Source organism: Geotrypetes seraphini, chromosome 1, assembly GCF_902459505.1.
Source record: "Geotrypetes seraphini chromosome 1, aGeoSer1.1, whole genome shotgun sequence".
In the NCBI taxonomy this organism is placed as follows: domain Eukaryota; kingdom Metazoa; phylum Chordata; class Amphibia; order Gymnophiona; family Dermophiidae; genus Geotrypetes; species Geotrypetes seraphini.
This window is the reverse complement of record NC_047084.1, coordinates 150,397,226-150,410,150: the sequence shown is the minus strand read 5'-3', so window position 1 is coordinate 150,410,150 and position 12,925 is coordinate 150,397,226. Positions and strand designations below refer to the sequence as shown.

Below are 12,925 nucleotides of genomic sequence, written 5' to 3'. Positions count from 1 at the left end.
CTATTCAAATGAAACTGAACGCTGCCAAAACCAAATTGCTTTGGATTGGGTCAAGATTAGAAAACCTCCCTTCCTCTGTTACACTGAAAACAGGTATCTCACTGCATATAGATTTTTCATCTAGAGTCTTGGGTGTAAATTTGGACTCATCACTTACATTTCATGAACAGATAAATTATTTGACAAAAAAGTGTTTTTTTTAGTCTGCGCATGTTGAGAAAGATCAGATCACTATTCCATCAAGAACATTTCTCAGTGTTGGTACAATCCACTGTGCTTTCTCAGCTAGATTATTGTAACTCAGTTTATCTGGGCAGTCTAAAACGACTTCAGTTAATACAGAATACTGCAGCTAAGCTCATTTTGGGGAAACAAAAGTATGATCATGTTTTCCCTTTATTGATAAAGCTTCACTGGCTCCCAGTTCGCTTTAGGATCCAGTTTAAATGCGCATGCATAATCTTCAAGCTTTTCTATGGAATATTGGATCCTTTTGTCCCCTTATGTTGGAATACCCTTAGACTTTGCCATTTGAGAAACACACAAAGATATGTTAGCCTTCCCTTCCTTTAAGAGAATTAAATCTGCTGGGAAGCTCAGTCAATCTTTTGTTTTCAAGTTTGTAGAGATCTGGAATGAACTTCCTAACTCCATTAGGCTTTTAGGCCAGCTGCAATTATTTTGTAAATTCCTGAAAACTTTGTTGCTCTCGCAATTTTTAAATGGTTTAACTACAATCTCAACGAAATGTAATATTATAGTTATTTTTCTTATGCTTTTCTTATGTATTTTAGTTTTTAATTAATTCTTCCTTCTCTTATGTTTTCTGCTATGTACTCTAGTCATAATTATATGTTGAACCGAGTCGAGCTCCACTGGGAGATGACCCAGTATATAAACCAAAGATTAGATTAGATTAGAATATAATTTTATAAAGTATTTTCTGTGTGTGAGGCACGTCTGCAAGTGGAAATGGCTTTTATAAAATTGTGTGGATGGATACACAATATGTACATGTACCAATGAGAACATTTGTAATTTTTAAGAGACCTGCTTGTAGGTATTTCTGAGGTCTACATTTGGGTGGAGTTGTATACCTGTGTATTTTAATTTACAGAAAAAATAGAACACAGGCAGGACTACATTATCTGCCCATCCATGCCATATCTTTTCTTGTTCCTACGTTAGAGCATATGCACACATTTGTACTTTTCCTTGAGTCGAGTGTAGCTTTGTTTAACATCATTTGTATGTTGCTAGGGCTTATTGTAGATATCCCTTGTATGCTGCGGGGGATGGTGGTCGCGGGGACAGGGATGGTGGACGTGTGGACGGGGCAGGGATGGTGGTCATGGGGACAGGGCGGGGACAGGGACAAATTTTTCCTCATGTCATTCTCATTAATATGGGTTATTAGTAACTAAATCCAATGCATAAAATGGGACCCAGTGGCATAGTAAGGGGGGGGGGGGGAAATGGGGCTCTCCGCCCCGGGTGCCACATTGCTGGGCGAACCAGCACCCCTCCTCTTCTCTGACCCCCTCCCATTTCTTCTCATTTTTCCCCTCCACACGCATGCCCCCCCTTCCCTTCCCCCCATACCTCCAGTTGAAGTTGTTGCTCGCAGCAGTCAACAATGTGCTCTTTGTGACCCCCATCGTCTCTCCCACTGACATCACTTCCGGGTGCCGCACATAGAAGTGGCATCAGAGGGAGAGCCGACGGGGTTGCGAGGAGCACACTGTTGACCGCTGCAAGCAACTAGAGGTACGGGGGAAGGGAAGGGGGATGGAGATGAGGGTGAAGGAGGGGCACTACCATCCCAGGCACCTCTCACCCTTGCTACACCACGGACGGGACCTATGCTAAATAACATGTTAATGGAACTAGAATGCACTAATGCAGAAGTACAGCAGTCCACGTGAAAAAATTTGTTTAGAAATTAACAGCTAGTTGTTTCTAGACTAATTTATATCTGCTCTATTATCCATTACTTGTATTATAGTTTCAAGTTTATTTAAAAATTTTATTTGATCGCAAAATCATAATCCAATGCGATTTACAAATAACGATAAAATCGGGGTAAAAAAGAAAAGCACATTGATTAAACCAGATAGTTAATACAACTTTTGACCAACCAAACACAACAGAGAAAAAAAAGGATTAAATATAATTTGTAAACAAAATAAAAAGGATGGGAAAAGGTTACCCACTCAATTTTACATTACATTACATTACATTACTGGCTTATATTCCGCCTGAACCTTTCAGTTCTAAGCAGATTACATCAGAACGATAACTGGACATTTCCAGGAAGAGAAATACAAATTACAATTAAGGCGTAAGGTCTAAAGCAATTTTGATGAGTGGGTTCTAAGAGGGGGAGAGAGGGGGAAAGGAAGGGATTAGGACGTTTGGGTGAATTTCTTGAATAGTAGGGTCTTGATTTCTTTGCGGAAAGCCTTGAGGTCAGTTGATGCTGTCAGTAGGTTGGTGATGGAGGGGTCCAATTTAGCTGCATGTGTTGCAAGTAAGTTGTCATACATCTTTTTGCGTTTAGTTCCTTTAAAAGGGGGGAAGGAGAAAGGGGATTGGGTTCTCCTCTGTCTGGTTGAGAGGTTCCTGTTTAGACGGTTGTTTAGGTGGGTGGGTGCCGCTCCGTTTAAGGTTTTGAATAACATACAGTATAGTTTGAATTGGATGCGGGCTTGTATTGGAAGCCAGTGTGAGTCTAGGAAGGCGTTGGTGATGTGGTCAAATTTTCCAAGGGAATAGATCATTCTGAGGGCAGTGTTCTGCACGGTCTGTAGTTGTTTTATTAGGTAGGTAGGACAAGAAAGGTAGAGGATATTGCAGTAATCCAATAGACTTAGGACTAGGTATTGAACTATGAGTCTGAATTGTTCTTTTTCAAAGAATTTTCTGATTTTGCGAAGGTTGCGCATGGTGAAGAAAGCTTTTTGTGTGATTTTGTTGATTTGCACCTGAAGAGTGCAACCTCTGTCTACTGTTACTCCAAGGAGTTTGAGAGTGGGTTGTAGGGGATATTTGGTGGTTTTTATTTCTAGCTCTGTTATAGAAGGGGTTTTGTCCTTTTCAAGCAGTAGAAATTTAGTTTTATCTGGGTTGAGCTTCAGTTTATGTTCTGTCATCTATTTTTCCACTGCTTCTAGAGTTTTTTCCAGAATGCCTGATTTGGTGGGGTCTTGTGTGTCAAAGGGGAGGAGTATGGTGATATCGTCTGCATAGCTGAATGAAGTTACTTTGAGTTTGTCTAACAGGGTACCGAGGGAGGAAATGTAAAGATTGAAGAGCATGGGTGACAGTGGGGAACCTTGGGGTACTCCGCAGGGGTTGGTCCAAGGCTCCGATATAAGATCCTTTGTTTTTACTCTGTATGTTCTTGTTTTAAGGAATCCTTGAAACCAGTTGTATACTTCGCCTGAGATCCCTATTGCTTCTAATATCTGAAGAAGTATGGTGTGGTCGACCAGGTCGAATGCGGCAGAGAGGTCGAGTTGAATTATCAGCATCCTTCTTCCTTTGCTAAGGTGCTGTCTGGCTATATCTAGAAGGGAAGCTAGCAGTGTCTCGGTGCTGTGGTTAGATCTGAACCCCGATTGAGTTGGGTGGTCTTCAAGGTAGTTGGTGAGGTATTTGGCAACCAGACCTTCTATTAGTTTAACATATAATGGAATTGAGGCGATGGGTCTGTAGTTGGAGGGGGTGTCTATTGGTCCTTTGGGATCTTTCAGTATTGGGGTGATTATGATTTCCCCTAGGTCTTGTGGGAATTGGCCTTCCGTGAGAGTTGTTTGGATCCATTGCAAGAGGCAAGCTCTAAATTTGGGGGATGCGTTTGTCAGTAGATATGAAAGGCAGTTGTTCAGGTCGCATGACGCTCGACTGTATTTTCTGTAGAGTCGGTTCATGTCCAGCCATTGCACCTTTGTAAAGTTGGACCAGTGCCTGTCAGCTGCAGTGGCTTCATCTGTTGTAGGGTTTATTATGACCTCGTCTAGGAGGGACGGTGAGTTGTTGAAGGAGGCTCTAATATTTGCGATCTTATTCTTGAAATGGTCCGCTAGTTGGGTGGCCGTTGGAGGGTGGATTCCTTGAGTGGTTAGGAATGGTTGAGTGTCGGTGAGGTTCTTCACAAGTTGGAAGAGTTTCTTTGTGTCTAAGGATTCTGTGCCTATTAGTTTGGAGTAATAAGCTCTTCGTTTTTCCTTAAGTTTGATCTTGTATTGTTTTATTAGGTTTCTCCAAGCAACTTTGGTTGGTTCTTGGTTCTTTTTTTGCCATGCTCTTTCGAGTTGTCTGCAGTGTCTCTTTAGTTAAAGAAGTTCTGTGTCGAACCATTTGTCTGAAGATCTGCAGAGTTTGTGTTTTGTCTTTTCTGGGGCTAGACCATTCAAGGTTGTTTCGCTCAGAGAGCGCCACTGGTGAATGAATACATCGTGGTCTATGGAGACGATTAATGGGTCTACTGTGGTCCAGAATGTAGAAGGGTCGATTTTTGGTCGGGTTTTGAAGGAGGTTTTTAGTGGGTTTCGTGCTTGTTTGTGCTTTGAGTCCAGTTGATGTTGAAGGTGAATTTGAAGTGGTCAGACCAGAGGGAAGGGTGCCAGGCCCCATTGGAGATATGAATGTTCAGTGCGTGGGGGTGTTGTGACATGTAGGCTGCAATATCAAGTTGGTGGCCTTTTTCATGTGTGGGTTGAGGATGTAGAATTTGGTAAGAGAGTGCGTTGAGGTATGAAATTATGCCAGAAGCTTGTTTGGAGGAGGTGTCTTCTAGGTGGAGATTTATATCTCCGAGGAGCAGGTTGTGTGTTGCGGTTAATGAGTTCCGGAAGATGAAATCTTCAAGATCGTGTTTTGTGGTGTTCCATTTTCCTGGAGCTATGTAGCAGAGGATGCAGGTAAGGGTGTCTTTGAGTGAGTTACTGGAAAGTTGGACGGCTAGCAGGTCTGATTGTGGGGTGGAGTGTTTGTCTAGGACAGTGATGGTAAGGTTGTTTTTTACTAGGATGGCCAAACCGCCCCCTCGCTTTTTTTCTCGGCAGACTAATTCAAGTTTGTATCCCTTGGGGCAAAATTCTGTAATGCTTGGGTCCGAGTAGGAGGATAGCCAGGTTTCGGATAGGAAAAGGCAGCCTAGTTGTTCATTAACTATCCAGTCTTTTATTAGGTCTGCCTTTGGGCTGATTGATCTTATGTTCATGTATGCACAGGGGATTGAGAAAAGATGTTTGTGGTAGCTGGGGCTAATCTGTGGGTGAAGGAGGTTCTTGGGTGTATGGGGGAGTTTGTGACCCGACTTCTTTGTGTTAGGGGGTGGTTTTCGTCTCCATGTGGGTGGGATGCTTTCTTGTGAGGCTGTTGTGCATTCTATTAGGTTTCTTGTCTGGTGAAGTTTCTTGGGTGATTGTGTCTGCCTGTATGTTGTTGTCACTATTGGTATTGGTGAAAAGTGGTGGCCTGCTGTTCTCCAGTTTGTTGTGAGTAGGGAGAGAAGTAATAGTGTGCATAGGAGTTTGGTAGTGGGGGGTGACATGTTGTTGGTTAGCGGCTGGAGAGTGACTGAAAGGTTCAATGCAGGAGCAAAAGAAGAGAGCTGTGGGAGAGCTGGGACTGAGGGCGGTTGAAAACCGGCCAGTATCCTTTCTCTGGTTGAGATCCGCGTGGTTTCAGTGATCTGGGGGGGGGGGGGGGGGGCAGAACTGGGTCACAACACTCAGTAAAAGTTGGGCAGAGGCAGTCAGGTAAGTAACCTGCACTGGCAGGAGGCTTTCAGCGATCCCCGGTGACTGGAGAAAGCAGGGGCTCTAAGAGAGAGCAGAGTCCTCCTGCTTGAACGGCGTCGGGCGGAGGAAGGAGGGACAAGATGGCAGAAACTTCCTCCTTCCTCTGCCTAGGAAGTCGCTGGGGGGAGAGGCTTTCGGAGGCCCTCAAGGGCTGAAGAAAAGAATCCGACTCAAAAGTCGGGCTGCGTCGGCGATCCCCGGTGGCTGGAGAAGCAGGGACTCTAAGAGAGAGCAGAGTCCTCCTGCTTGAACGGCGTCGGGCGGAGGAAGGAGGGACAAGATGGCAGAAACTTCCTCCTTCCTCTGCCTAGGAAGTCGCTGGGGGGAGAGGCTTTCGGCATTATTAGTCTGCTAAAGAGTATCCTGATTATATAGAATTCAAATAACTCAGTTAAAGGCGTCCTTAAAAAGCCAGCTTTTCAGGAGACCTTTGAACTTACTAAGTCATTTTTCTTCCCTTATATTGACTGGGAGCGAATTCCAAATTTGAGGGGCCGTGACAGAAGAGATCATGTCCCTCCTTGAATAAATGAGTCTTAGGGCTCCTTTTACAAAGCCTCGCTAGGGCCTTAACGCACGGAATAGCGCGTGCTAAATTGCCGCGTGCGCTAGCTGCTACTGCCTACTTTTGAACAGGCAGAAGATTTCTGGCTAAATCCGGTGCGTGCGATAAAACTGCTAGCGCGGCTTTGTAAAAGGAGCCCTTAGTGAAGGGACTAAGAGGATAAATTCTCTATTTTATTTTATTTTTTTACAGAAACTGAGCCATAATTGTTCACATTATTCATAAACGCTTTTTGAATAATTTTGTTTGGACTGAAAAAGTAATTTCATAATATAAAAATGTATTTCTTCCCCTGATTTTACCTTGGTTTCTAAAAATAAATATAACCGGTTTTCAATAGTTTGTTCAAAAAGCCAGTTTTGTTTATTCTCTCGCCACCAATAAGATCCCTCCAATAAGCTTAATAAGTGTAATGGCTGTCTCTTCTAGAAAACTCATCTGTGGTGTCATTAGGAGAACTGTTTGAATAATTACACGTCTTATATCGACAATATGCCGACGATGTTTTATTCTTCTTTCCAGTACACAAGGGGGGGGGGGCAGATCTGCAATACTATATAAATGGTTATATGTCAAAGACAGAAGAATGGATGAGTGGTCATGGCCTGTGTTTAAATTTGGGAAAAACAGGTGATGTTCATAGGGAGAAGTGGGGAAGAGATGTGGCCTGAATCCTGTGTGTTAGGGGTGAAATGACAGTTTTAGGGGTTGTTTTGGACCCAGGTTTTAACCATGAAATTACAGATTGTTAAGACTGTAAAGGCTTTGAGGACTATATTTTGTATTATATTTTCTTACTTATATTGTATAACTTTAATCCCCAATGGGGAAATTGGGAGTATCATATTCTGTTTTGTTTCTTTCAAAGTCTATGCTTTGCATTTAAATTGAAAATTATTAAAAAAAAAAAAAAGACTGTAAAGGCATGTTTTTGTCAACTTTATACTCTTCATCGCCTCGAACTAAGATTTTAGAACTGTTGTACAAGGGATGGTTTTGATGAGATTGGACTATTGGCAACACACTCTACCTTGGAATTTCTAAGACAAGAGGAAGAATGTTACAATTGATACAAAATGCTGTGGCCAGGTTAGTTTGGGGTGCAGAAAGGATGATACCCATTTTGAAGAAATTACACTAGTTACGTTTTATTTCCAGTACAACACAAGGTTATTTCTGTGATCCATCAAACTGTTTACCATCAAACACTGTGGTATTTTCAATAAGTCACTGTGAACTATAAACCAAGCAGATCTTTACAATCTGAAAATAAGAATTTATTAACTTCAAGGAAGCAAGGTTACTATGCAGACACCAGAGCAATGACATTCTGCTTAGCTGGTGTTAAGATGTGGAATGCTTTGGTGGGTCAGTTGCGACAATGTCTTGATTGGTTTCAATTCAAGAAACAGCTAAAAACCCAATTGTCACTGCATTCTTAAGGGGAGAGTGTGACGCAGTGGTTAAAAGCTACAGCCTCACCACCCTGAGGTTGTGGGTTCAAACCACGCTCCTCCTTGTGAACCTGGACAAATCACTTAATCCCCCCATTGTTCCAGGTACATTAGCTAGACTGTGAGCCCGCCAGGACAGACAGGGGGAAAATGCTTGAGTACCTGAATGAATTCATGTAAACCATTCTGAGCTCCCCTTGGAGAATGGTATAGAAAATTAAATGAATAAATAAATAAAAGACTTAACAGTTATTTGGAAAAGAACAGATAGTTTTCCCCTGTTGATTTTAAGATTTTGTTTGTCATAATTATTATGTTTGTTTTAATTCATGTGAACCATTTAGTTCTTAAGTGGTATAGAAACATTTTAAATAAATAAATGCGTGGAAGGGTACAATTTAATAAAAGTATTGATTTATCATAGTAAAAAAAAAAAAAAAAATAGCTTCAACTTGTTTTACAAGAAAATTAACATTTTAATATTTTTTGCTTGTTCGCCTTACCTTTTCTATGAGGCTTGAGATTCCGATCCACTGGTGGTGGCTCACAGTCTGATGTGGTTACTGACCTCCTAGGAGGAGTATTCGGACTGGACCTGAATCCCATATGAGCAGGTGGAGGAACTTGCATTCCAAATGATGAGAAATCAAATGTACTTGGTGTCATTGGTACATAGTTTGTTTCTTGAACAGGTTCCGTAAAACTGCTAGAATGATGTCGTGGAGGAGAGTTGGGATTCATTGGGACGTAGTTTTCATCCATTTCTTCACCCGACAGACTTCCCACTGTTAACACGCTTGTGTTTTTCTAGAATTAGAGTAAAAAGTATTTCCTTTACTAAAACTATAAAGCAAACAATTCTATCTACTTAAATCTTTAAATCGATGTAATTTTCGGAACTGGAATTAAGTACATAAGCACATAAGCATTGCCTCTGCTGAGTCAGACCATAGGTCCATCACGCCCAGAAGTCCGCTCCCGCGGTGGCCCCCCAGGTCAATGACCTGTAGTGATCTATTACTCTACTACTCTATTACTTTACAGCCTTCTGTACTGTATAGTAACCCTTTAATTGTACCCCTGGATCCCCTTTTCCTTCATGAACTCGTCCAATCCCCTTTTGAACCCCAAAGTCGTACTCTACTCTACCACCTCCTCTGGAAGCGTATTCCAGGTGTTTACCACCCTCTGCGTGAAGAAGAACTTCCTAGCATTTGTTTTATCTGCTCAGTTTTTAGTGTTCTACAATTTTACATTCGAATTGCCCTTACCATAAGTGAACACAGCCAGAATTTGTTTAGCAAATACTTACAAAGTAGCTTTGGAAGCCTTCAACCGAATTAGATCTGTTATTGGGAAATGTTCGTGGAACATCATAGAAATCTTGAGAACCCATATCTAAAAGACAGAATAGCCATTACATGCAACTGCTTCCTGAGAATATATAATGATAATCAACCGACCAAAACTAAGATAAAACTAATGTGAAATCCTAGACATTTCTATACTATATGTAAAGAATATAAGTGCATAGATTAAATTGCAACAAATCTAAAATTCTTCACTGGATAAAATGCCTGATCACCTAAAACTGTGAAGATCAATACTCAAGCGTATTCCTTCTAAAATATTAACTAATTCACAGTAAGGATACATACATATTAAATTATAATTTTGTGTTCTTTCTGAAGAGATTCATTTAAAAGTTCTTTAAAGTTCTGATTTAGCTAATTAAACCAGAGTATTGCCAAATGTGTGGTTTTCAAAATCCCATCCAGTTATTATAAGGGCACAAAGCAATTAATAGCAGGACAGCTTAAGGTGACTCAAATGTTTCTAAAAACAGATGGACTATAATAAAAGATGCATGAATGCCTTCATTCTAAAAGCATTAAAATGATAGAAGAAAACAGGACAAAAAAACAGAGACCAGAAAATACATAGGGGGGGGAATAGGCTGTTGCTTTAAGATGGAAAGCTATAATGCCCAACTGTTGAGGTATTCAGCTTTCCCTGAACACCCTATAGTCACTACTATTCACCCCAGCACCTGCAGGTAATGCCAAGCTATCGCTGCTGGCCTGCCTGAAAACTCCCTGATCTGCATCTTCAGTTTTGCTCTGTGGGCTTCTGGCAGAGATCTTTGTTCTCCTGTTGAACAGAATGAAAGATTAGGTTTCTTACCTCTGCTAATCTTCCTTCTTGTAAATCTCCTCTGGAGGCTGAACTCGAGGAATCTTGTATGTCTGATAGCTTTTGCTGCAGGGCTACTAAAACTTGATCCCTCCCCTTTGGGCTACCTGCCCTGGAGCTTCCAGTCATGCTCAGTTAGTAGAAAAGCCAGGTAGATCTATGACAACTGGAAACAGAAGAAAAGAAAGAGAGGCCGTGGGAACTCCCGCTACCAGTCACTTCTGCTCAAGAAATTATTACACTAAAAACCACGACCCAAAAAAAAGGCCAACTGTAATCAAACAGATAATGTGAACATTATAAAACTGCAAACCATAGGAAATTTATGGAACGTAGACACAGCCTGAAGATCAGAAGGGACCCCCCCCCCCCCCCCCGGAACCCCACCAACCCTTAAACTTGACAAAGGGGAATGCACATGTAATTCTTAGTGAGGCTGGCAAAGACAGAAATCCAGCTTACCAGTTAGAAACATAGAAACATAGAAAGATGACGGCAGAAAAGGGCCAAGGCCCATCAAGTCTGCCCACTCTATAGACCCTCCCCTTAAGATTAGCCAATGTTTTGCCCTGACCCACGTAGTGATCCCACATGGGCGTCCCATTTATTCTTAAAATCTGGCACGCTGCTGGCCTCGATTACCTGTACTGGAAGCTTGTTCCATTGATCAATCACTCGCTCCATGAAGAAATACTTCCTGGTGTCGCCGTGAAATTTCCCTCCCTTGAGTTTGAGCGAGTGCCCCCTTGTGGTTGAGGGGCCTCTGAGAAGGAAAATGTTATCTTCCACTTCTATACGTCCGGTGACGTATTTAAACGTCTCAATCATGTCTCCCCTCTCCCTGCGTTCCTCGAGAGTGTAGAGCTGCAAATTGTTTAGTCTTGCTTCGTACGAGAGACCTTTAAGCCCTGAGACCATTCTAGTGGCCATCCTTTGGACCGACAACCCTCTGCACGTCTTTGCGGTAATGTGGCTTCCAGAATTGCACGCAGTATTCTAGATGAGGTCTCACCATGGTCCTGTACAGTGGAATTATGACAGCAGGCTTTCTGCTGACGAAACTTCTACAGATGCAACCCAGCATCTGCCTTGCCCTTGAGGAAGCTTTCTCCACCTGATTGGCAGATTTCATGTCTGCACTAATGATTACTCCTAAATCTCGTTCCGCTGAAGTCCTGGTCAAGGTCTCCCTGTTTAAGGTATAAGTTCTGCACGGGTTTCTGCTACCTAGGTGCATGACCTTACACTTCCCAGCATTGAAGCCTAGCTGCCAGGTTGAGGACCAGCATTCCAATGTACGCAGGTCCTGCGCCATACTATCTTGTAAATTGCTCTCGCTTACCATATTACATAGTTTGGCGGCGTCGGCGAATAATGTTACTTTATCTTGAAGCCCTTGAGTCAGATCTCCTATGAATATGTTGAAGAGGAGCGGACCCAAGACCGAGCCCTGCGGCACCCCGTTGGTCACCTCCGATGTCTCAGAGAAAGTACCGTTAACCATCACCCTCTGAAGTCTGCCACTCAGCCAATCATTGACCCATGCCGTTAGAGTCTCTCCTAACCCCATCGATTTCATCTTGTTTAACAGTCTGCGATGTGGGACGCTGTCAAAAGCTTTACTGAAGTCTAGGTACACTATGTCCAGTGAATCTCCTTCGTCCAGTCTTTTTGTTACCCAGTCAAAGAAGCTGATGAGGTTTGATTGGCAGGACCTACCCTTGGTGAATCCATGTTGATTGGGGTCCCGTAGATTCCCTTCGTCCAAGACCGTGTCCAATTGGCGTTTGATCAGTGTTTCCATAAGTTTGCATACTATCGATGTCAGACTCACCGGTCTGTAATTTGCAGCCTCTGTCCTGCAACCCTTTTTGTGCAGAGGAACGACGTTAGCTGTTTTCCAGTCCAAGGGGACTGTCCCTGTACTCAGTGAGAGATTGAATAGCTCGGCCAACGGTTCTGCAAGGACATCACCTATCTCCATGAGCACTCTGGGGTGCAGATTGTCCGGTCCCATGGCTTTGGTCCCATCCCTCGAGTTCAGCCTCCAGAGGGATTGTACAAGAATGCCCAGATACTCCAGGAACTTCGTCAGATCTAGGTGGCTTTTCTGAAAGTTGACCACCCAGCCCAGTTCTGCAGGAGCTGGACCATATGCTGCACTGCTACCCTTCCTTTGGATTTGGACGAGGCTCTTATCAGCCAAACATTCAGATATGGATGCACCTGTAACCTCACCTTGCAGAGATGTATTGCTGCTACCACCATCACCTTGGTGAAGTTGCATGGCGCCATGACCAGTCCTAAATGACAGGGCCAAGAACCTGCAGTGCTTCACAACAACATGGAACTGTAAGAACTTCCTGTGCACTGGAAAAATGGGAATGTGAAGATAGGCCCTGTCAAATCCAGAGGGGTGAGAAATTCCCCCAGCGCCATCAAAGTAATGACTGACTGCACTGTCTCCATTCAGAAACAGGGTATCTTGAGGGCCACATTGATCGACCTGAGATCCAGAATCGGCCTCCAGTCCACCGAGTCTCTTTTAGGCACTATAAAGTACATGGAATATCTGTCTAAGCCAGATTCTTCATCTGGTATGGCTTCTATGGTCACTAGGTCCAGGAGCCCCTGCACTGTTGCTCAACTGTGACCGCTTTCTCTGGTCTCCCTGTTGTAGAGTCCAGAAAAAGGTCCGAGAGGGGACAACAAACACTCAAGTTTGTACCTCTCCTGAATAATTTCCAGTTGTCTAAAGTGATCCCTGCCCATGCCTTCCTTTCACCTATCTTTGAAGGTTCGGCTTGTGCCTTGGCGTCATAACTGCTTCTTGGGGAGGATCCAGAAGAGTGGTGGTGCCCGACACCCCAAAAACTCTGCCTTGTGCTCTCTAAATGATCTCT

At 43.0% G+C, this 12,925-nt stretch overlaps 1 protein-coding gene across 2 annotated transcripts in view; it reads right to left on the bottom strand.

Annotated features, from left to right (window-relative positions):
• The window catches only part of GAB1 (GRB2 associated binding protein 1), a 179,869-nt gene that overhangs the window by 73,305 nt on the left and 93,639 nt on the right, over positions 1 to 12,925 (bottom strand). For both annotated transcript variants that reach the window (XM_033939940.1, XM_033939950.1), the window contains exons 5-6: positions 9,142 to 9,227; positions 8,333 to 8,636 (exon numbers count right to left, since the gene is read on the bottom strand). In XM_033939940.1, the coding sequence (XP_033795831.1) occupies positions 8,333 to 8,636; positions 9,142 to 9,227 (390 nt within the window). The remainder of the gene's footprint in view (positions 1 to 8,332; positions 8,637 to 9,141; positions 9,228 to 12,925) is intronic.